We start from the raw sequence: 25,309 nt of genomic DNA, 5'->3' as shown, positions 1-25,309 counted from the left end.
TAAAATGGCACAGCTTTTTAAATATCTGAAAGTACACTCTTAACATCAGTCAGTCAAGCAGTCAAGCATTTTAATATGATAATCAAGAATTATTTAATAATAGAATTAAAACTTGGTAACCATGTATGAATGCAAATTAGTCATTTTAATTGAATTTAGGACTGGTGCTGGTGCTTTTTTTGGTCATTCAGTGTTCCTGTAAAAAATTGGAAAAAACTAACAATAATACTGATAAGATAATAATAATAATAATATTATTATTATTATTATTATTATATGAATTCTACTAATAAGAACAATATAAAACGCAGTAAGGATTAACGAGCTGCTGGATTCATGAATATTAATCAGGTTGTGTGCGTTTGCTCGAACTGATTTGCTGAAGTCAAAACAGGGACGATAATAGGTGAGCACCAGCCAATGAGATTGTCGTTTGCGCGTTAGTTCCGCCCACTACCGGAGAACCCGGCAGTTCTTAAAACCTGAAGAATTCCAAAAGAACTTATCAGTTATTTTGACAGGAAAATACAACAAAGAATATCGTTTACATGTAGCGCATCAATTCTGCATGTTATGTAAGACTCTCTCACTCGCTCTCTCTCTCTCTCTCTCTCTCTCTCTCTCTCTCTCTCTCTTTCTCTCTCTCTCTCTCTCTCTCTCTCTCATTTTGCGCGAGTGAGAGAAAGCAACGGCGAGTCATGCGCCTTCACACTAGAGTTTACGGTACGCCAAATACACAAACACAGGTGTGCTGCGCATCCATTGAGATGAACTGAAAAATATCACAGATCGCTTGACGGAGAGTGAAACTCTGAAGCGCTCAGGCAGTGTTTGGCGAATGAAAATATATCTGTGCTAAACTTATACTCAGCCTCCAACTCACACACTGGCCACATACAGCCATTGGCTGTATATTAGACATAATTTAGTCGCCCAGAGTGAAGATTTAGTCGCATATGCAACTGATTTACTCGCAATGTAGAGGGTTGTATATAGCCTTTATTGGAATCTTATTAGTCATTAGGGTATTGAAATCACTAAAGTCAGATATCGAGAGTGTGTTAGTTGTGTTTATGCTTTTTTAAGTGTGTGTATGTGCGTGTTGCATCCTGGTGAGCTCAGCAGAGAGAATGGAGTAAGAGAGTGGCCCCCGGGGGCCTGAGGGGATGACGTGGGCCCCTCTTAACCGGCCCTGCGGGAGTGTTGCAGGGGTGCTGACTGAGGTCCTGGGTGACTGCAAAGTGCTGCGTGTGTGAGATACAGCAGGAAGGGGAGTCCCAGGGCTCACGCTAAACCTTCCGCTCTTCCTCCCTGCCTCTCCTCCTCGACTCCTCCCTCCATCCCTCTCTTAATTTTTGTGCCGTAACCCCATTTCCTCGCACTAATCAGCCTTTTTTTTCCACCTCTGTTCCGGGTGGACTTGGTCGCATTCTGCATCACCTCCTCTTTCTTCCTTTCTCTTTCCTCTTTGTCTCCCTTTTTTTCCTTCTTTCTCTCAATCCCTTCCCCCTATCTATATTCTCTCTTGTGTTTGTTTGTGCTGCTGTGCTGAGGCTCAGGGGGCCGCTCGCCATCTCTTATTTGGGGGGGGGGGGGGGGTTGGAGTTAAGGGGTGGAGAGGTTAAAGGAAAGAGTTACAGCCCCGCCCCCCACCCGTGGGCCCCCAAGGAACTGATTGAGGCCCCTTCGGTCTGTCCCGCTGGGGGAGCGGGCCGGAGGTACACCCCCCGTTTCCCTCTCTCTCTCTTTCTCTCTCTGTTTCTTTCTCTCTCCACCCCATGCTCCCTGAGATAGAAAACAACCCGTCCCTCCCTGGCCCAGAGGGGAAGAAGAGAAGGAAAGGAGAAAAGAGAGAAAATGAGCCAGGTCTGACACTGGAGACTCGGAGAGATGGTGGTGTGGTGTGGAGGTGGTGGTGGGGGGGGTCGGTCGAAGGAAAGGAAGAGGAGGGAGAGCGAGAGTTTATAGAGACAGATGCAGACGCTTGTCATTTTTTTCGAAAGGCGGAGCAGGGAGGGGGAATTGTTTTTTTATAAGTGCCATCAGAGCTGTGAAGTTGAGCATTGTTTTTCCTGCTTCCTGTCAAAGAGCCGGAGCGGTGCTTTTGGATGCGTTCTCTCTCTCTCACACACACACACACACACACACACACACACACACACTGAAACAATAACTCTAGAGACTTTGCTTTGTCAACATATAGGACATCGTCTGACGCACATTTGCAGGGATCAAGTACATTATTACTCACACATACATCGATGCACACAAGCACCCAATTTGTGTGCGTGTCCCCGACTGTGATTCATTGTGGAAAAAAGCTGCTCATATCCCCTTGCGCTGGCCGATCGGGGCTGTAATGGTCTTGAATTGAATTATTTTATTCATTTCCTCCCTCAGCTATTGGTGGGCCGGCAGGACCTCTTAACGCAGCCAATCAGATGACTCCGTGTGCTCTCCCTCGGTCTCACCCACACTGGGCGAGTCATTGTGACCTCACCCGTAATGTGAGCTTTTTGGTCACCTGTGTATTCCTCAGGCAGAAAGGGAGCTGTTGTGTTCTGGTTTTATTTGGCAGCGGGGCACCAAACCAGGCCTATTTATGACCCTCTTAATAGCCTACGCTGTCAAACTCGGCACACGTTAAACTTTTGTCGAGGCCAGAATGAAAGTGGGAAAAAGAAAGATATGAGCTGCAGTCAGTACAGAGCTGAGCTGGTTTTGGAGGCTTGGTTGGGCCAGAAGCTTAGATTTTTATTTGCCAATATTTTAATTGGCTCCAATGTAATATATATACACTAGAAATTCTATATATATATATATATACTATTTTATAAATATAATACTCATTTTATATATATATATGTATATATATATATATATATATATTAGTTGGATCTTTTTTGGGACATAATGACACATTTCTTATGCAATATTTTCAAAATTACTAATTGGCAGATTACCTGAATGACCAGCTGACTTATCAGTGTTAAGGAAAGGCCTGTATAATAGGTTGGTTTTTGGGGTTACCTGATCTTAGTCAGATGCTTTTCTTGAGGGGCGTTTACATGAGATGTGTTCCTGAGGGGTCTCAAGACTTTAATTAACGTTAGACTATTATTACCATGACACAGCTTTATTGTGTGCATGAGCTTGACTTTTTATTAAAATAATAAATAAATATATACACTACCATCAAAAGATTGCCATCAGTAATATTTTTTTTATATATTGGGTTCAGTAAATGGATGACAGTTAAAACTTTTACATTGTTACAAAAAATTCAAATAAATTTCAGATAAATGCTGTTATTTTGAACTCTATTCTTAATAATTCTGTAAAAGCATATAGAAAAACTATATAAAACTGTTATAAATGTTGATAAGAAAAAAATAGAACATAAATTTTAAATTTAATTTATAAAACAAGTACACTGTGATAACATTTACCTTTATGATTGTTTTTACTGTATTTTGATCAAAGAAATGCAGCTAAACTATTTATTAATTTATCAGTCAACAATCATAATGACATTTTTTACAAATTTTTTTATTTTTACAACTCCACGAAAGCATTTATTTTCTCCCCCATTTCTCTAGAAAATGATGGTATAATGTGCAAAACATTTACAATGATTTGTTTGATGCTTTCAAGACTATCACAAGTCATTCATACAGATTTGCCAGAACCAGCTAGGTAACGTAACCTTGGTGACATATTTATATCGCTATGCAACATTAGCTCGATTGGGCAAGCAGTAGTTCGGTTTGGCCCATAACTGACCATTTTTTTGTTTGGTCCTACTGAGGCAACTGTTGAGAACCAGAGGATTGGCGAGATCTGTTAGATGATTTTGTGTGTGTATACACCGACTCACACACAGAGTGAAATATCAGTCAGTCTCCTGGCCCCTGCACATGCTCTGTCCCCTCTGGAATCTAACCTGAGCTGGATTCAACCATGCATTCTCCGTTTGGTGGTTGGGAGTGAGAGGAGGGAGGGTGGGAGTAGGACAGGAGTGATGATGACCGTCGGCAACATCGCAGCCCCAAAATGGCCTTCTTTCTCTATGATGCAGTGGGCAGTTTAGAAAAGAGGACACAACCAAGAGATCCATCTCTCTATCCCTCAAGTGCTTTTGTGTGTCTTCCTCTCTCACCGTTCATGTCTCGCTGTCTGTCTCGCTATCTCATTTGTGTCCCTCTCTATTTTTCTTCATCTTCTTGCATGAACCTCTGGAGGTCCATAATATATTTTTAATTTCCCCAAGGCAGCGACAGGAAAACAGTTTTAATGTGTGAAGAGGAGGTGTGCTTCTCTGTGTGTGTATGCATTAGCATGTCGCCGCGCATGTATATTTCTGCGTCGAAGTGTGTAGGCGACGCTCGCACGTTCGTTTGTTGACTTACGGAACCACGGGCTGGAACAGGTGGTGGCATTGGTGAGCAGCTGTACGGCTGTTTGTGTGTTCTGTTATTTAATTCCCATCCTTCCATGACGCACTCTTTCATCATCTCCAACTCATTTTTTTTTCTCTGTGTCTGGGTGCACGAGCTTTGGGTGCTGAGTCTCTAGAGGAGGGGAGACTGGTACAGTGTGGCTGGCAAGTGGGGGTCCCAAGGGGCCGTGTGGTATTGTGGAAACACAGCTAGCGGAGGCCAGCAGAGCCAGAGAGAGAGGTCTGCTCACTTTAAATAGGTCCCATGTTTACCGCGTTAGGCCCTGCGCTCCCCCAAGAGACCATGTGCACACACTGCACCTGCTCAAGCACTGGGGCATCAGGGGCCCTTGTCCCAACTCCAAACCAGAATATGCACAGTTTGGATGTAGATGTACCATACATGTTGCCTTATAGCTAGTGGTCAACCAACATGGGCTATTTGATGACTCATGGCAATTTATGGAGGGCAGAATGACCAGAATATGGACATACATTTTGAGAAACAAGATTCAAATCTTGAAATCAGTATTTCAATATTTACTCCAAAATGGCAAGATTGGTGGTCGATGCTAATAATCTCAAATTAGCAAAAAATTGGTAGATTAATCAGTTAGGTTTATGACACACATTTTATTTTATTTTATTTTATTTTGACAAGCTGGCTACATGCTATTGTTCAATTTTAATTTCTTAGTTAAAATGAATATATAACAAGTAAAAGAGTATATTCAGTAGCATAGTAGTTGCTATTGAAAATGTCATTAGAAACCGATGTGAAGTATTGTGAAAATTCACTGAAAATGCAACTTCTGAAATTTTAGTATTATAACAACATTAATCATTACATGTAATTCTTCTGCATGGACTGTATACCCCAAAGGTACAATGGGGTGCAAATCCATCTTTGTTTGGATCAAACCTTCAAACAAAAGGTGCTGGTGCCGTGGAGTCCATATTAAACCTGGATCGCCTCTCCATTGTGTCTTGACGCAGTCCAACATCATTAATGTTTTCTATCAGTGAGCGTGTCTGTGCCAGTTTTCAGGGACAGGATGAGCGATGGATTTCGACAGGTAGGCTGTGTTCATATGATGAGATCAGACATCCCTGATCGAGCTCAGAGCAGCACTACAATTCCTTTGGTCTCTCTGACTAATGCAGCCTTGATCTGGTTTACATTTGGCCACGTCTGGTTAGAGTATGTGTGTGTATTTGTGGTATAGTTGAAAGACAGCCTTTGTGCTTTAATGTTTTCTTAGGAAAAAAGTCTTGTTGAAGTTGGAGCTGATATTTTTCCAGTACAGCACAGCACTCGTTCTTTTGTTGGGGTTTAGTTGCAGGCACGTGCACACAGAGACATCAAAAGGGGCTTGAGCACCTGTCCTTTTTCTTCCTCGAGAGAAATTGCCCTTTTTACTGGGGAGTATTATTTTTTTTAATAAATGAATATGTGTATATATATGTGCGTGTGTTTCTGTTTGCGCACAGCTTTCCCTGTCAAACAAAAAATGAAAATGTCGGGTCGGGAAATGTTGAGACTCGAGTTCCGATGCCTTTCTCCCGCCGCGTCTCCGCACAGCACAGCAGTGTAGCACACATTGATCGGCACATCACTGTCCTAAACAGGTGTGCCTCACACGTCCTGAAAAGTGAAGCTGAGGGCTCTTTGATGCCCCCTGGTGGCTGGCTGCAGTACAGGTCATAAACCCCGCCCTCTCCATGTAAACGAATGGGACTTGAGTCCAAAAAAAAAAAAATGTACACTTCCAATACAATTTTCCAAAAGATGGTATTGGTCATTAAAAGTAGTTTTTATCACGCTGATATATGTTCAATTGTTCGTTTTTGTGATAAGTTTGATTTTAGCTACTAATTTGATACTATAAAAACGGGGCGTGTCGATATAGTTGATTGGGTCTGCGGGAGATTGGGCGGGACTTTAATATCGCGGCTCCATCTCACGACACTACTGCGCAGACTCTGGCTCCAATTTTCATTTACGTCATTTACTCAATATGTCAGCGTCCATACTGAGATGCTTTGGCTTCACTTTTCTATAGTGGAAGGAATAGGAGACGCATCGTCCATCTTTTTTTACAGTCTATGGTCCCAAATGGCACCCTAAACCCTCACAGTCTTCTTCTGAGTTCGCACTTTCGTGACGTAATGTCGCTTTGACTGTCGGGTAGAAGTCTGCTGCGGAGCTCGCACTAGTTCAGGCTCGGCAGAAGTGCGGATCGAGGGCACATAACAGCCACAAAGGGGGGCCCTCGTGAGCACATGTTTAGGAAAAATTTTAATAAATTTGAGAAGTGCCCTTTTTTCCATTTGAGCCCCTGCCCCTCAAAATGTGTGTGCACGTCCCTGTTTAGTTGTATTCTGGTGTGTGTGTGCACCTCTTTTCCCCAAACCAAGCTTACTCTCGCCTCCTGTTACTTGTGACACACACAACTTCTCTTCTGATCTCTGTTTCTGTCTCCTGCTTTCTTCTCTCCATCGGTTGACATGCGAGTATGACCTCATATGTGGATTTCCCCTTTTAGTACTTTGAAATAATCAAACACACATTCTATTGCGCTTAAACACACACGGTACAGCATAACTAAGAACAGACAAAGTGGCGGAAGGGGAAATTGAGTTTTAAGGGCTCTGATCATAAAGAGAGTTCCCTAGCTAAGGTCTCAAAACGTTTTAGGCGAGTTGCTGACTTGCTGTCTTGGTGAAGCGAAACCCACAATGCAAAATGGAAAGCTTTTTATTGCATTATTTAATGTCAGATTTTGATCACATGAAATCAAAATCTGACATTTGTGGCTTTTAGTCCATGTCTTACAGCATCTATATGCTAGTGCACTCCTAAAAGTTGACAAACTTAACTTTTAGTTAATATATGCATTTAAGTTTAATGGTGTTTTTGATTTGACTAATTGTGTGCTTAATCATTTTGTCCAATCAGATGTTTTGTCAAATTCAACACAGGAAAGAAAACTGCGCTTGTCAAGCAGATTTATGTCATTTTATATTTAACATAAATCGTGCACTGTGGGCGATTAGAAAGACAACATAGTTGTGCCGTTAGATCTGTAGACACTTAGTGGCACTAAAGCATCTTCTTGATCCTTTGTCACTTTGTCATTTTGTTGTTCCTCCCATCGGCGTGGAGGATGCCTTGCGGTGTCCATTAAGGGCAGCATCACACCAATGCTAATTATCTCCCGCTCTCATGATGGAAGCTGCACCACACTTTAAAAAAAAAAACACATATCAACCTAACGAGGGGTAATTAGCAGGTCCCTGTAAGGCGGGGCTGTGCTCGGCAACATGACTGCTCTGTGGATTCTGCTAATTCACTTCTCCTCATCTAATTACCCCCCACAAACATGGCTGTTTGTCTGTCCTGAGAGAGAAAGTGTGTGGGGTGGGGTGGGTTTGGTATCTTTGCGATTGTAGCACCCCCCCAAATCACCGCCACTATCACACACATACACACAAGACCTGAGGCCCAACTTTACGTAAAACATACACAACCCTGTTTAATATAAAGAGTAAGAAAGGGCTATTAGTAGTGCTGGGCGGTATGACCAAACATTTATATCATGGTATTTTTCAAAATTATACCGGTTTCACGGTACATGATGGTATTTTATTTTCATGCATGACCGGGTGTTAACCATATTTTCTACTGATTAAGAGAGGAAATACTGCAGTATATTGACTTAGAATGCCCTATTTTACTGTCATGATGAGTGAATATTGTCAATATTGCCTTTTAATACATGTTAACCAGGAGTCACTCTCTTTTATAATCGTGGCATCGTCTGATAAAATCAACATGCATCTACACTAAAGAGCGGCTATGCAGTTGTTTTAACTATATTACTTTTTTGTCTCATGCAGCGCACTGCCTGCGTCTGAGTAACAAACTAAAAAAAACAAGTGCATGTGATATTAACAGACGAACAAGGCTCATATTTATAATGCCAAACAATCAGTAAGCGACAGGTGCTAGGAAACGCTGTTTTGTACTCATTTATTGACGAGTCGGCTGCGGTGCGGCCAACTGAATGCACTGCTTCTCTGCCGCTCACTGCACAGAACAGACGCCGAGAGAGGTGACACTTCTCCGGGAAAGTCAGACCTTGCATTCACGGGACAGCACTGGAGAACTCTTCCAACTGAACCATAGCTAAGGTTTATCCCAAAAATTCGCTAGGTTTGTCAGTATGAATATTCTATGGAAAAAATCAGCTAAAAGGGTCTGAAAGTGCTCGTGTGTGTGAGACGCGGGAGCTGATGGCAGGGGGCGGTGGATATTTGTGGCGGTCAATATGGATATCGTGGATGAGTTCTTCTGTCATCACGTTCTATTAGTTCTACATCTTCAGTTTCGGAACTTTCACGCTTAGTAACACATACAGCTGTGCCCTCACCACAGTGCACCAGTGAAAAGGGACCCCTTTCAAACAGTGTCGCGTTCCGAACGTTGTTGAAGTGTGACATACTTTAAAAATTCATATCATAACAAAAATAAACACCAGTATTCGGTATGAACCGGTATACCGCCCAGCACTAGCTATTAGAACTATGAATATTATATAATATCATAAGGAAAAACAATCATTAATATATAATGATAATGATAAACTGCTCAAATCAGAGTTTCAGTCAGACCATGTTGTAATTGCATGTGGTTTAAAAAGTTGGCCAAGCTTTATGAATATGAATATTTTTTCTTTTTCATTAGAATATGCAATCTACCATTTTTAGAAAGGATGCGGACCCTTGGGACTGCATTTAATGACTGGAACTCTGGAGCACCATTGAATTACATCGTAACATATGAATATGAATGTATCTTCTGTAAAAATTGCTGCAGCTATTTTTTGAAGCATCTTTTAACATTTGTGAAAATGGGTGTGTCTGAAGAATCGGAGATGAACCAGCCTTTTTTAAATTTGCATTTGTTAAATTTTAGTTTAAATTTGTGTGTATGAAAAACGAAATTTAATGAATTAATATATATTAATTTAAAATATATAAAATAATTGTAAGTATCTTTGGGCTTTTACTTTCATATTTTTTGCTTTTTGTTGATAAAAACATTAGAAAGGAATAGTGACAGGCTAGACTCGAACCGAGCCCAATTTGAACACCAAGTAAATGTGTAGCTCTGACAGAACTACATAATTATGAACACACTAATTTTTTGAGAATAAAGAGTGAGTTTGTCAATTAAGAGTGAATTTGTGTATGTGTTGATTGTACGTTTATAATACTCTTGTGTAGTGCGTTTATGTTGTTTGTATCTGTAGTGTAGGTTTATGGTGGGAACATATGTGTGAGTTCTTGGTGCTGGGACAGGCTGTCTCTCAGAGATAATGGCCCACAGTGAGGGACAGTGGCTCCAGCTGGCTGTGAGAGAGTGAGGTGGGCTCCAGGCACATCCCCTGCTGGGGACCCCCAAACACTCATTAACACATCGCTCTTGCACATGAAAGAGGACAGCAGCACGCACCTTAACTTACAGTATTGATAAAATACTCTCTCACATACATGAACAAAGGTGGGGTGGAAAGTGTTTGGCACCTGGGATGGCAAAGTTTCAAAAGAGCACTTGAGTGTGTGTGTGTGTGTGTGTGTTTGATGAAGTCTGTCATCAACATACCAAGGTCATTATTCTCAAAAACCGCAGTAATCACTTCTACTCTGATAAATGGAACTTTCAATCAAGTTCGCAACGCCGTTGTCCAGTCATTAACCCTCACCAAACACACACACACACACACACACACACACAGAGAAGCGTTGTGTCTCTTTGGCTTGTTTCTCACCTAGCCCTCTCACAGTAGAGGGAGTCCAGGCCCTGTTGTGAGGTACGCCAGTGTGTGCGTCTGTCCTCCACCTCCAGTGTTGCAAAAGGACACTGAAGGGACAAAATTGCCTCTCATATTCATTTGAACCAAAACAGCTTACCTGAAGCACAATATTATAAAAATATTAAACACCACATTATGTCGCTAACACATTTCTACTACATTAACAACACAGATAGCAGCTCACTTACCACAGGTTTGCTAGCTTGACAGCTATTACAGTAATGAAACAAAAATAGCTGCATGGTTTCTGACAGGAGCGGCGCGTGCTGGAGATACATGTTGGTGGAGTTCGGAGCAGAGTGGAGAATTATATGAGCACTAAGAATATATCAGAGAGCATAAAAAGAACCGTTTCTTTAGAATGACTTTCTTTAAAATCATTAGTCTCTTTGAATGGTGTTCTCAACAACCCAGATTCCATTGAGTTTGACCGTGCCACAGTCAGTCGGTGTTTAAAAACAGCACGCTGCTTCAGAATGATTCCGCTAAGCCTGTTTGCCTTGACCTTAAATCACTTCTACAGGTTTTGCCTATGTGGGGGTATTAAAGGGAGAGTGTAGCTAAATTCTGTCATTACTTGCTCTCATGTTGAAAGCTGTATGGCTTTCATTTTTCTCAGGAACACAAAATGAAAATTTTTTACTTTTTTACTCTTTTCAGTGCAGTTGCAATTGGGACTGGAGCTCTCAAGCTTCAAAGAGGACACAAAAACACATAAAAATACCAAAAGAGTGGTCCATAATGACTCATATGCTATATTATAAGTCTTTTGAAATCATACAATTAACATTTTTTTGTGAAAAACTGGTTAAAATGTAAGCAATAAATCATTCAAGTTCAAATTATTTGATTCAGTTTCCAGAACTAGTCTGAATGATTTGTTCAATAATTAGACTCACAGACCCAATGACTCTAGGAAGAACATCAGTAAATAACAAAAAGTTTTGTCTGTTTGGTGCAAAAATGTATTGCATGGCTCCATTAGACTTGCCCGAGACGTCTGGACTAGGGATGCACCGATACCACTTTTTCCAGTACTCGCCCGATACGATACTTTTATTCTTTTTATTTTTCTGGACTCCTTTTTAATGTTTAAATTACATTTTATTAATCAAAAAGCATGTCTAATTAATTAAAATCATGTAACTTAAGCAATTTAACATCAATTTATTAAAAGTTTAACAAATATTACATGTTTAGGGCCCTATGAAATGTTTTATTTTTCCAACCTTATGTTTTATTGTAACCAAATTCTGTTTTAGCATGTCTAATTATTTGAAAGCATAAAACAAGTTCAAGTTATTCTTACAATAGCCTTATGATTTTTTGCTCAGAAATTCTGTGTTGTGTATTTAAATTTTTTTTAAGGCATAAAACATTCATTTAATCTATCTTTTAAGTAATGAAAATTAAACATTTTATTTTTTGAAAAATAAATGTCATTTAATATTACAATTCAAACATTGAAGAAATATTGTATGCTTATTCCTTAAAAATAAGGTTTTAATAATTTTAGTAGTAGTTGTAACTGGATGTAACGGTATGAAAACTTCATATCACGATTATAGTGACCAAAGTTATCACGATTATCAATATTATCACGGTTTTGTTCAAATTAGATGAAAACGTTCAAAAAGAACTGATACACACACTGAAACCATTTCAATAAGTTTTATATTTGAAAATCAACAAACAACAAAAACAATTAGCAGCTATATGCACTTTTTTTTAGCATAAACATTAAATTAACATTTACATGAAGCCCTAATAATAATAATAATAATAATAAATCACTTGAAGATCATGTGATCTTCGGTTAGGAGATCTTGTGATGCTTTTTAAAGCAAAGTTGGGGTTGATTTCGAGTTCACATACAAACATAAATAGAACAGGCTAATTAAATTTGTCTATTTTAAAGACAACATATTTTTCGTCAGTGATAGAAATATGATTTAAGACGGTAGTGTAAGCAAGTTTAGTTTGAAAACGTTTAATCGTAAATAAGAAACAATTAGACAATATTTGAATAAAATAATAATAATAATAATAAGAAGAAATATTTATTTGCAACTACTGATGGATTACTGAATGCTGCACGCACGCACAGTGTTATCAAGGTAACATTTAGTCAGTCATTCCCTTTGCCAAGGGAGTTTCAAGCGCTTATACGAGACAGTAATACCCTGCACCCTTCATAGAACACACTTCAAGGGCTCTGCCCTTCGAAGGGAGTTGGGCATAGGTTCGGAATTCGCCCCATGTCTCTTGTATCACCGCAGAGGCGCGGACGCGGCTCTCTCGTTTCATTCAAATGCAGCTTGCGTCTCAGTTTTTGATTTGTATTGAAAATGAAATCAGAGGAATTTAGTTTTAATACTACTATAATTTTGCTGTAGTGATCATATTGTCCTGACGATTGTTTTGTACATTGTTCATAATGGATTTATAAACAGGTAAGATTTCAAAACATTATCAATATTTCAATTTCAATTCAATATTTCATATCCCCGTATTTATATATTGCTCTCTCGTTTCATTCAAATGCAGCTTGCGTCTCAGTTTTTGATTTGTATTGAAAATGAAATCAGAGGAATTTAGTTTTAATACTACTATAATTTTGCTGTAGTGATCATATTGTCCTGAATTAATATTTAAATATGAATCGTTTTGCGGCTTAATATTTACAAATACTAGTGGGAGTGGGCTCACTTGTGTGTGTGTGTGTGTGTGTGTGTGTGTGTGTGCGTGTGTGTGCGTGCGTGCATTTAAATTACATGCCGTCGTGTAAATAAGATAAATAATATAAGGCTATTTAGTTTGCTTAATAAAAGAACAAGGTATGTACCTGTTCTATAGGAAAGGTAACTTTAAATGACTTCTGCTGTGATCTGGCGCTATAGAGAAAATATAATTAAATAAAATTAACTTGACTTTCAAGGGGGCGGGCCGCCCCCCTAATATAATGGCAGGGGAAACACTGCAGGTGTTAATACTGAATGTTTAACATTAAATTTATGGCATACATATACTTCGTAGACATCCTTAATCTCTTAATAACTCCATTCTGCTGTCTGTTGTTCTGTTGTCAGTGTTTCTTTGTCTGAATATGGCACTTATCACATGCTGTGTGGTATCGGTGTTTGGTATCGGGGCATTTTAACAAGTACGAGTACAGGAGCTCAGTATCGGGCCCGATATCGGTATCGGTGCATGCCTAGTCTGTACCACCTTTAGGGTACTTTAATGGTTCTTTTGTGTCCTTTTTGAAGTCCCAATTTTATTGTCAATGAATGCAAAAAAGCACGGATAACACAGTCTTCTATTTTTCTCACAGAATTAGTAAAGTCATATGGCACAAACATTGGTGAGGGTGAGTAAATGACTGTTGTTTTTTGGGTATACTATCCCTTGAAACATTTCAACCGTCAAATGCACAAAATAAAAAGTGAGGCCCATTGGGTGAACGTTCATGGACCTCACCTCGACCTGTGCCCCACCCCATGTCCATCAGCCTCTCTTCACACCATGCGTTGTGTTTACACACACGTTTGCGCTCGTGTGTGTTTGTCAAGGCCGCGGTCGGAGGTGGAACGACTGCAGCTGAGGTGCGTGATGCATGTGTATCAATCTTCCACTGCAGAGAGAGAAATGGAGCCCTGTAATGACGGTGGCCCTGCACTCTAATGGAGTGTGTTCTGGAGGGCCCCCTCTAGAGACTCCCCTCCCCTCTTCCCTCCTGAGAGAGCATACACGTACGGGAAAGGAGGGGGGAGAGAGGCGCAGTAATGAAAGGAAGATGCAAAAAAGAGAATGAAAAAGAAGGATGGAAGAGTTTAAAAGGCAGGTTAGCGGCGTCGAGCGCTCCGCCGGCCACTTTTATCCCCGTTTCCGTCGCCTCCTGTCCGCCAGCGCCGCTTACGACCGGAGAGATGGAGGGATGGAGAGAGGAGAAGGGAAGGGAAAGGTCCTGCTCCTCCCTCGTTTCCATGGTAGCAGGTTGTGCTGGCATGTGCCTTGGTTGGCAGTGCCTGTACCTCTGGCATGAGGGTACCTGGGGGAATCAGAGTGTGTGCGCGAGTGTGTGTGATTTAGTGAGGAGAGGTAGGGAGTGTTCGAGGGTTACTGCCACCATCCATTTTCTTCGAGATTAGAAGCTCTCATGGATGAAATAGTGTAGTTAATGCACCTTTTGTGTGTTTGCGGGTGTGTGCATGTGTGTAACCGCTGCTCAGGGCTCTATCAGTGTAGTGTCAGTTAGGGGCCATTCTCCTCCCTGTCCAGACGGTGTTCTCACCACTGGACAGATGGCCATACCCCTCCTACCCTCTAGCCCAGCCTGCACCACCCTCCAAACCATCACGACGCCCCCACTTTCACCCCCACCTCTCTACCCTCTGCTCTGGTGGGGGGCGAAATAAACTAGAGCACCTCGACGCTTCCTTATCCAAATGCCCCTCCAGATACCGAGCCCACAACCCCCCTTCACCCATCTCCACCTGCAGTCTGGACTGGGCTGGGGCCCAAAGTGAGGCCCAGGCTCTCCTCTGGCTGGGCTCCGATCTGCAGGCCCCATTAGCGTGGGCTGCTGCGGCGTGGCGTAATGCAGCGCCAGGCCTGGCCAAATTAGAGCTGATCAGAATGTGTGGAGCACAGGAATGGCCACCTCCTGCTTCTCTCTGATTGCACAAGTCCAGGATGATTAGACAGGATGTTAAGCCCGGGGGAGCCGGTGAGCAGCCCTCCCTCTCTCCGGCCCCCACTTCCTCCCACCTTTTTCCCGCTCCCTCTGCCCTCACGTTTGCTCCTTTCCCCTGCTCTTTTTCTCAGCTCCTTGGTTTCCTTGGTTGGCAACGTTGTTTTTTTCTGCCTATTTGATTTCTTTTATTCATTAACACGTTTCATATTCTTTTCCATTTCAGTGTATTGGAGCCGATCACACTTACACGTGAAATGGAAAACTGGTTGCGTATTGCATCAGAAGTTGCGTTCACTGAACACGTTCCATTTAACAAATCTGAAAAACATTCATGGATAATTCAGTCATTTTTTTTAGTGCTATTGTGTTTAGATACATTGCCACAGTAAAGGATGCTATTAGGGAATAAAAGTGAAAAAAATGTTTTAAATGGGTTTTGATGTTGCTAAAAAGAACATTATTTTGTGTATTTGGTGTAATGAAATGTGTTTATGCGGTTTAAGGTTAAAAAACACATTATTTTCCACATACTGTACATTATTGTTTCTCCTCTATGCCCTGCCTTTCTGAAACACGTCGATTTTTACAAAGCTCATCGGGCTGAAAAGCGAGGTGTGCTCTGATTGGCCAGCTATCCAGTGCATTGTGATTGGCCGAATACCTCAAGCGTGGGACGGAAATGTTATGCCCCTTACCATACTGTGATGCCTTGTCCGGCCAGACCAATGAGACAAAAACATTAAAACCCATTATAAACGAGGCATTTGTTGCATCCAGTGGGGACATAATTACGGATTATAATGACTTTATACTGCATAAATATCCATGTCTGCATTTGTGATCGAAGAAATGACAAACAACAAGCGCGACTCTACACTGCTCAAAACTCGTGTTTGAATCGTCAGTGGCAAATTCTTTATATATAAAAAAACTTACTTACAGTCTATGAGTCAGAACAGCCGGCATTGTAGTCTACTCTACCAGGATCAGGAAACAGTCCTCCATAAAATGTGCTGCACACATCTGAATATTTGGGTTGAACTGTTCTGGAACAGTGTTGTAAATACAACTTAACCACTGATTTCTAGTCGTGTCCTCTTTTGGAAGGCCAAACAAAGTAGTTTCGCTTTCACAATGAAACACAGCGTCACACATGGCGGCCTTGAGTGAGTGGAGGCTTGCGGGCTAGAGTGAGCGGAGGCCGGCGGCTAGAGTGAGTGGTGGCCGGCGGATTCGACGAAGGAGCGGCCGGCGGGCTTGCGGCAACCACATGTGATGACCCCGGGCTGTACTCCGCTGATATCGTCCTCTTTTGGAAGGCCAAACAAAGTAGTTTCGCTTTCACAACGAAACACACAGCATCTTCACGACATGGCGGAAGCAACAATACTACAGTGAGAATAAAAGTTACGCCTTCTTTCTTTCCGTGAACATTTGGACGGCGTTATGCAAATCTTCCCACATCGTGACGTAGACGTGTGGGGGCTTGTTAGAACGAGCCGTTTTAGATATGCGTGGTTGACTCTTGACTTAACTTTTATAAAGAATATCTCTTTGGATTTGAGACTTTAGTCTTTGCAACTTTACAGATCTTCTTTATGCACCAAGAGCTTGTAACACTTCGAAGAGAAAGGAAAAATTGAAATCGCATCATATGACCCCTTTAAATCTCCCTTCTGATTATAGACTGGGAGTGACGTGAGTGAGGATTTAGGGATTGAAACAAGACATTCCAAGTGTAGTCCAGTGGAATAATTTATGGGATATTGATTATAAAGTCAGGTGACCTGATTGTTTGACCTTCTGTTGTTTGTTCACTTAAAGGGGTGGTTTGTTGCGATTTCACTTTTTTAACGTTAGTTAGTGTGTAATGTTGCTGTTTGAGCATAAACAATATCTGCAAAGTTACGAAGCTGAAAGTTCAATGCAAACGGAGATATCGTCTTTTAAAATTCTGGCAGTTTAATGCCTACAAAAATGGCTGGTAGGGACTACAACAAGTTACTTCCCGGGTTCGTGACGTAACAAACCCAGATAAACCCCGCACTCGGGAAAAGGCAGCAAAGGGGGCGAGGCCATGCTGCACTGCTTTAGAGAAGAGGAAGAGAAAACTAGAAGTGCACATAAAAATCTATTCATATATGAATTGTGATTCTGTCTTCTAACGATTCTAATGGATTCACAAGTTTCAAAATCAATGTTCTAAAGCAGCGGTTCTCAATACTGTTACTCGCGTTCCCCTGCTCTACACACACTCTGCATCTCTCTCTCTCTCTCTCTCTCTCTCTCTCTCTCATTCAACTCAGCTTCAACAATGAACTGTAATGACGGGACGTTTAGATGCGCACTAGAGGCAGTTTAGCCAATCACAGCACAATCACAACACACTGGGCTAGCTAACCAATCAGAGCCCATCGCCTATTTCTGAGGGCGGGGCTTCGTAAAAGCAGGAAATAATCAGCGCGTTTCTCAGAGAAGGGACAGAGCGGTGTGGAATAAATAATGCGTTTTTTTTTTTTTTTTAAACAAAGCATTAACATGGGACTGCACCCCCATAAACAAGCCTAGAAAAAAAAACAGTGAACCACCCCTTTAAGTTGTGATTAAATGGAGGTAGCGACTGATCTTGGGGATTTGGTTCTGTCCATCAGTTGTTGATTGGGTGGAGGGAGATCTCAATGCGAACTTGCGTTCAATCATAAGATAGGATGAATTTGAATTATTTTGTTATATATTACTTGTATTGTATGCAGATAACAGAAAATATTAGCATTGGCACTTTTGTCAAGTGAGGTCATAATGTATCTGACCAACTCCATATGTGGTCAAGGTAAGCACAATGCAATCACATGGCTTTTAAAGTGGTCAAGTGCTATCCGATTGTGATCTGACCACCAAAACGCATGTTAATGGCAGGTGTGACGGGGGCCTTTGTGTCTTAATTTGGATCAATCTTATCAGGTTCTCTTTGCTCTCATTCTGTCTCAAAATCTCTTACCACCCCACATTTTGTACGCCGTCTTGTCTCTCTTCCTCTGTCGCTCTCTCTTTCCCTCTCACTCAATCTTGCTCTCTCCTCCCTCTTCCTCCAGTCTCGTGTGTAGTCCTTTCACCATAGAGCCTTTAATGTGATAATAAGGTGTGAAAATGGAGCCACAATGGCGGAAGGAGGATTGCAGTGGCAGATTTCTCCACTGGTCCTTACTGTGTGCCACGAGCAACTGGGTGGCTCGTGCTCAAGCGGCTCTCGAAGCCTCGGGCCCCTCTCTTACACTTTAGTCTAGCGGCTCACGGGAGCTTTGATGTAGTTTTGACTGAGACTAGACACACTTAGGGTTAGGATTTATGCTGAGAGTCTGAGAAAAGTGATCTCTTTTAGGTCATTCTTAACAGTGGGGCTATTCCAGTGATGTGGTACATTTTCTAGCAATTAGTGACTCAAATATAGCATTGGAAAGTTGAATTGATTCAGGTGAATTAGTTCTTCATAAACGATTCTTTACCTCATATGCAGCATTGGAATGTATGATTCATTATAGTGAATTGGTTTATCTTAAATGCACCTCTTTCTCTCTCTCTCTCTGCATATTTTTCATGTAGCAATTGGGAGGTTTGATTCATTTCACTGATTTGAATTCCTGCGAATTTGAATTGCCATTTTTGTACTATACATTGCATTTAACGCAATATTAAGTTAAATGCTGTTCTTCAACACTATTTTTTAATTTTTTTTATATTTCTGGTTTTAGTCATATTTTGATCTTGATTTTTATTAGTTATGTTGTGTAATTTTATTAGTTCAATTTTGACAGCATTACAATCTGTTTATTCAATCCTCAATATACTAGAAAATAAAGATTTTATAACATTATATATAAATAAATATATATATATATATGTATGTGTGTGTGAGTGAGTGAGAATGTATGTGAATATGTATATGAATATTTCTATTTCAAAAAAGTAACTTGACTAGTTTACCGACTTTAGTTCATAAGTTCTACCTTGGCAACCTACAGTCTCAAAATAGCTACCCCAACACCGGATACAACCTGCTTGTATTTATTATTCTTTTATTGATTTACGTTTTGACAAGTACAGTACGTTTTGCTGTCTGTGACATTTGCAAAACCTCTGCATCAGCACATAGGCCTATATGAAGTACAACACATAACAGGCCAGAAATAATTATTAAAGTCTGATTCACCTGTCAATAGCAATCCCTTAACCTTATGTCTTGCCCCTTTCTCTCTGTGGTGTATGTGTGTGTATATACATAGATGCAGCAGTATCAGAGCGAGACTCTGATAGAAAGGAGAGCCGGGTGGCAGGTGAGGACGGAGAACAGAGTGTGACCAGTCATGACGAGAGGGTGGGAGAGGAGGATTTAGATGACGACTCCATCTTCACCTGTGACAACTGCCAACAGGACTTTGAGTGCCTGGCAGACCTGACCGAGCACCGTACCAACCACTGCCCAGCAGGTTTGTGCGTGCGTGCACGCGCGCGCGTGTGTGTTGTGTTTCTCCACTGTCTTTAAAGGAGAAGTGTATATTTTTTTGTATCGTCCTGTGTTCTCCTATCACAATTTAATGTGCCACTTATATGTTGACTTTTGTAGATTGCCACTTTAAAGATTTTGAGTTAGACTTGTAAATGAATGACTGTTGCCACAGTGCTTAAGACAACCTTTTTTAACTAATCGAAGATACAAATAATGTGGCATTACATTTATGGGTGAGACTACATTTTTATCTGGAGTCTTTGGTAAACCTACTTGAAAATTCTTGAAAAGTCATTATTTTTTGCAATTTCGTGTTGTTATGGTATTGGCACAGAAATTCTACATGGCTTTAATTTCTTATTTCTGAGGAAATAATATTGGCAAGAAGCAGAAGTTGGTATAGTTTTCGCAGTGGTGGGGTTACTCAGAGGCCGTTGGCTGTTTTGGAGTCAGTATGCTCCCTCAGGAGAGTGCTGTTTTAAAGCTAACACGCAGTACATGCACACAATAGCCGTTATTACAATCGCAGTAATTAATGAAACGCTGAAAGCGGCCCTGCAGGGGCATCTGCTTCCTAGCAGATTAATCAAGGGCCTCTCCTTAACGAGCATAAAAACGATGGAGAAGTGGGGGAGCGGTAGATATAGAGAGAGAGAGAGAGAGAGAGCATGTCACTCCAGCAGTCGCATGCAGTATATTTATTCAACAATCTTGCAGTATCTTTTCAGCTGTATAAAATTCCCAAAGTCACAAAATATGATACTAGTAGATTGTTAATATCATCGTACCAGAGCACACGTTTCTGAGGGGACACGATACAGCGTGACACAACCCTCTTCCCCATCGCCTTCCTTTATTTTGGCTACTTACAAAGTAATGAAATCATGGCACTGGATTTTAGACGCAATCTCAGTTTTGGAGTCATCAGAGAGCTGCATGTTGCGTAGTGGACGGGAAAAATAAAAAGCGAAATGAAATGACAAAATGCAGTTGTTCCCAGGAGAGTGCGATCTGGAGATTGCAAAATAATATGGTGCTGTGTCTGGGGGATTAGACCAATCACAAACCTTCTTCCTCTTTTTAAGATTATGATTATTATTATTTATATATTGTTTAATTATGAGTGTCATTTTAGTATTATTTATATACTGTGATAGTTTTTATTAATATTTAGTTGTTTAAGTTTCAGTATTTTTATGTGCTTTTTAAAAAATATTATTGTTTAGGTATCATTTGTTTGTATTTCAAGTTTAGTTTTAATTAAGTTTTAGTTTTATTTATTTTATGTTAGTTAATTGCCAAGGGAACATTTTCATCTAATATTTATTTTATTTTATTTTATTTTAGCTTTATTTCAATTAACAAAGATTGTTAAAGACTGAACAATTAACCCTGATTATTATTACTATTTATTATTATTATTATAAGTAGCAGTAATAATAATACTAATACTAATAATTATAGCCTAATCATTATTATTATTTTAAATAAAATGTTCTATCAAATTAATATTAAATTATGTAGATTATTATTACATTTAGAATGTCCCATTTTAAATAATAATAATAATAATAATGATAGGAAGAACAGTAAATAAAAAATCACATGCAATCCATTTCATGTTCTTGATGCTCTCCTGGGAGCTGGTCTAGTGGGGAAAAGAGTAGCATGCGGCTGGTGACTTCATCTGATTAGGGACAAACACGCGCCATTTTGAGTGAGTGAATGAGTCAACGAGTGAGTGAGTGAGTGTGTGTGTGTGTGTGTGTGTTTGTGTGAGGGAGGCCATGTTGTAGAGAACAGTGGATGGTTCCCATGGCCCCAAGGAGAGCCTGGCCAATATCAGCACACCAGCAGAAGGCTCATAAAGCCACTCTATCAATTTACGGTTATTATTATGACCGCATGCCCGTCAGAGCAGGAATATTTTCGAGCACAGCCATGCCACGCCATGCCACGAAATGAAATTTCTATTCCCTTAACAGTAGACACCGTGGCTATAGAATTACACCTGGAATCACATCATGTGCGTGCATGTGTGTTTGAGTGTGTCTGTCTTGTATTTGTGCACTTTCCTCTTGTTTAGTTTTTCGACAATAATATAACCTCTGATATGGTCCCTACCCGTCTTTACCGTCATTGTCTTCCTGCCTGTCCCTCCATCCTTCTCTTTTTCTTCTTCTCCCTTAGTGCCATTGATCGCTGCTAATATGAGTTCCACAGGAGACGATATTGGAGACGAGGAATGTCTGCCTTTCCGTCCCTCCAAATGTCTTTGGCTCTGCCTTCCCCCATTACACTCGACTCCTAGCATTTCCATCTCCTCCTACTTTGTCTTATATATCACTTTAACTTGTTGTGCTCTCTTTCTCTTTCTGCTTAAGATTTACAACGGGGTTCAAAAGTCTGATGTCACATTGAAAATCTGGGATAAAAAAATATTTTTGTTAAGAATAGAAATAGACAAGTTTTAGGATTTTGACTAAAGTAAATTAAGAAATATGATGTAGCGTGAAATTTATTTTTTAAAGATTCTGCACTATTTCTAGATAATCTCAAATAGGCAGATTTCTGACACTGATCATGTGACTATTTGGACAGACAGTCAGATGTTCCTGCTTCATTAACTCAAACTTGTGGAGTTCATGCAATTCTGCTAAAGTAACCTTAATCAAGTTCAAATAATTATTTTAGTTACATTTTCAACACTCAAGTTATGAACATATTATAATGTGTTAAATTATAAAAGTGCCAAATTATGTCATTTTCAGTAGTGGTCCCAGACGTTTGGAATTTTTAAAGAATGAGTTAATGTGTTGTTACTGTATTAGCGTTTGTATTTTTGTGTTGAATAAATATTTGTTTTATTTGTGCATAACGTAAAGGGTGCAACCAATTCTAGAAATTACGTTTTTGTTATTGTTTTTACAGTCTGAATTTGGTCCAATTCTTTGTCACATGATCCTTCAGAAATGATTCTTATATTCAATTCAATTCAATTCAAGTTTATTTGTATAGCGCTTTTCACGATACAAATCGTTGCAAAGCAACTTTACAGCAAATTAAGTTTCTACAATATTTAGTGGTAGCTTATCAGTGGTGACTGTCAGTTAAATTACATATGGCAGAAATGTACAGAAAAATCAATTAAAGACGTAATCAAACAGACGATGAACACTATTAACAGCAATTATTATATGATGCAATCAAACTTATAGCAAAATGTGGTAGTTCTGTAAGTTGTTTCAGGGTTGGCATCATCTGAGGTCCTCTGAGGGGTTGGCTTGGTATGACATTATATGCTGGTTTGGTGCTCAAAAAATTATCTTAGCAATTTTGTAAACAATTTTACTAACCCCAACTTTTGAACCGTAGTGTAAATGACCCTACGTCCCAATAAAATGTCTGTTTACAGGATTGCAGTGTGAGTGTGTTTGTGTGCACTTTGCTGGCAATTGTACGACATTATATTGTCTTGTGTATGTTTATATTTGTCTGTGTGTGAATATATATCGGGTCATGAGTGTGGGTTAGTGTTTGTGTCCACAAGTATGTGAATGTGTGTGGGTGAAACGTGAGTGTGTGTGTGAGTGTCGTACTGTGGGCTGATTCTGAGGGGAGGCTCTACTGGAGGAGGAATCTGGAACACTGGCTCCCTGAGGAGCGGTTGGAAAAAACCTCAGATCAAATGGAGAACATTCACCACGCTGCTCCGCTCCACTGCCCTGCAACCGGCCAAGGTTGGGCCCTGGCTGTTAACAACACTCACCTCACTCGCTCGCTCTCTCGCTCTCTCTTTCTACCTCTCGCCCCCTTTCCTCATGTCCCCTGTGGCGTTGTGCAGCTGACCCCTCCCTCTCTAGTCTGGAACAGAAGGCCTTATAGCCTCCTGGGTTTGGCTCAGTCGAAGAAAGAGGCCCAGCTTAGACTCCACAGCACAGTGTGTGGACCAGTAGGCCCGTTCAGGTGTCCTCTCAGCCTCATTCTAGTTATATGTGTAGTTTTTTTGAAGGTCCACCTTCAAAATGTGTTGCATATAGCAGTGTTGACCACCCTGCAAGCTTCCTAAACTCATGTGGCAGGACAGGGGATGAGCAGGAGGCACAGATACACACACGCACACAGAGGTGACCGCTGCATGGCAGCTGAGCTCTTATAGCCTGAAAATAAAATTCATTGGATGACATCCTTTGACCCATTTCTCACTCAGTCGGTTCATATTTTGATCTGTATAGAAACTAAAGGTTGGGATTTGTGGTGCCTTAGGAGAACGGACGAGAAATACTGAAAGACTATTGGGAGTAAGCCAGAGAATGGTTGAGTGAAGCAGGCAGCCGTGTGGGTAAACGAGAGAGCTGTCAGTCAGCTGGGGGGGCGGGCTCTCCACCTGTCAGATACAAATAGGAGGCGAGTGCTAATTAACCCGCCTTCAGAAGACTGAGGGGAACAGCAAGCGCTCCAGAGAGACAAACTGAGAGAGAGAGAGAGTGGTGGTTGGGGGGTTTGTAGTCAGTAGAAATAGCTCTACACCGCTCACACTCTCTCGGTCACTGTTCCGAGAAGCAAAGAGAGGGTTGGAAGACAAATGGCTTCTTTTTTTTTGGCCTTTTTGCCACTTTTATTTATAGGTGTAGTCAGAAAGGACAGGAAATGATTTGTAGAGTAAGGGGAATGGGGTCAGTAAATGTCACCAGCTGGATTCAAACTCGCACTCCTACGCGTTAACCACTAGGCCACAGGCCTGACATTGAGATGTACTTGTCATCACACTTTTTGATTCAGATTTAAAATATTCACACATTCACAAGATTTATTCTAACACTATTTCAATATTTTCTGATATTTTTAGCTTGCAAACATTTTGTTTTGTTGGTTTTAGTAACAAAGTTTTTTGCTGGAATGGTTATTTAAACTTTTTTATATTTTTTATATTATTTAAAAACATTTTTAATTTAATTATTGAAATTAATTTAGTATTTTTATGCATTTAGTTTTTATTTTTGTTTATTAAATGTATTAGCAATTATATATTTAATTAAGCTAGTAAATTTAATATTTACTTAACAGTTAATCTCGCGGATCACATGCGTGCTGAACCGTGTAGCCTGATCCTTACGGATCACGGATCATCTACGATCCGTTGCACCCCTAATGACGGTGGCAAATCTGCTGATTTTTCTCCTGCGTTTCTCCCATGATAATAGTATCCCATTTGTTCTTTCTCTTTAAGACTGTAACCAACTCATTTACTTCTATAGACACTCACACACACACTGCGGTGTGCCCTCTCCTCTGTTGGCAGGCTAGGTGGGGAGTTGTGTGTCTGGCAGGCAGTTGAAGTGTAATGGGTGTGTGTGACGGGGCTTCTGGGTGGTTCGGTCCCTTGAGAGAGCAGTCACCCCTTCATTCTTCCACTAAACACACACTCGCCCAGGGCACTTCACGCTATGAATACATATCCCGTTTCCACTTATCCATCCTTCCATCCATCCGTCTGTATGTCTGTCCGGGCCAACCGAAGACCCCCCAGCTCCTGCCTGTCGTCAAGACGGCAGCTGAATCCAGGGAGGCCAAGACTCTTATTAAAGTTGCAGATCATTTTCCCTTTCCCTTCATCCTACAGAGAAAGAGAAGAGTAGTTTGCAACTTGATCTTGCTGTGCTGAGAAAAAAGCTGGACAAGGACAAACTCAGATATTAGTACCCTAAATTAGTTTTATTGCCATTAGCTTAAATCATTTTATGAATAAATGTGGCTGGACATCTCTATGTATGTTGAAGAAAAGATTTATT

General features: G+C 40.6%; 1 protein-coding gene across 5 annotated transcripts in view; it reads left to right on the top strand.

Moving 5' to 3' along the window:
* The window catches only part of LOC107583782 (zinc finger protein 423-like), a 193,112-nt gene that overhangs the window by 42,601 nt on the left and 125,202 nt on the right, over window positions 1-25,309 (top strand). For all 5 annotated transcript variants that reach the window (XM_016270096.1, XM_016270094.1, XM_016270092.1 and 2 more), the window contains one exon: window positions 19,294-19,497. In XM_016270096.1, coding sequence (XP_016125582.1) covers window positions 19,294-19,497 — 204 coding nt within the window. The remainder of the gene's footprint in view (window positions 1-19,293; window positions 19,498-25,309) is intronic.

This window comes from Sinocyclocheilus grahami, unplaced genomic scaffold (genome assembly GCF_001515645.1).
Source record: "Sinocyclocheilus grahami isolate Dianchi unplaced genomic scaffold, SAMN03320097.WGS_v1.1 scaffold55.1, whole genome shotgun sequence".
Lineage (NCBI taxonomy): Eukaryota > Metazoa > Chordata > Actinopteri > Cypriniformes > Cyprinidae > Sinocyclocheilus > Sinocyclocheilus grahami.
This window is presented reverse-complemented; position numbering and strand designations above follow the sequence as displayed.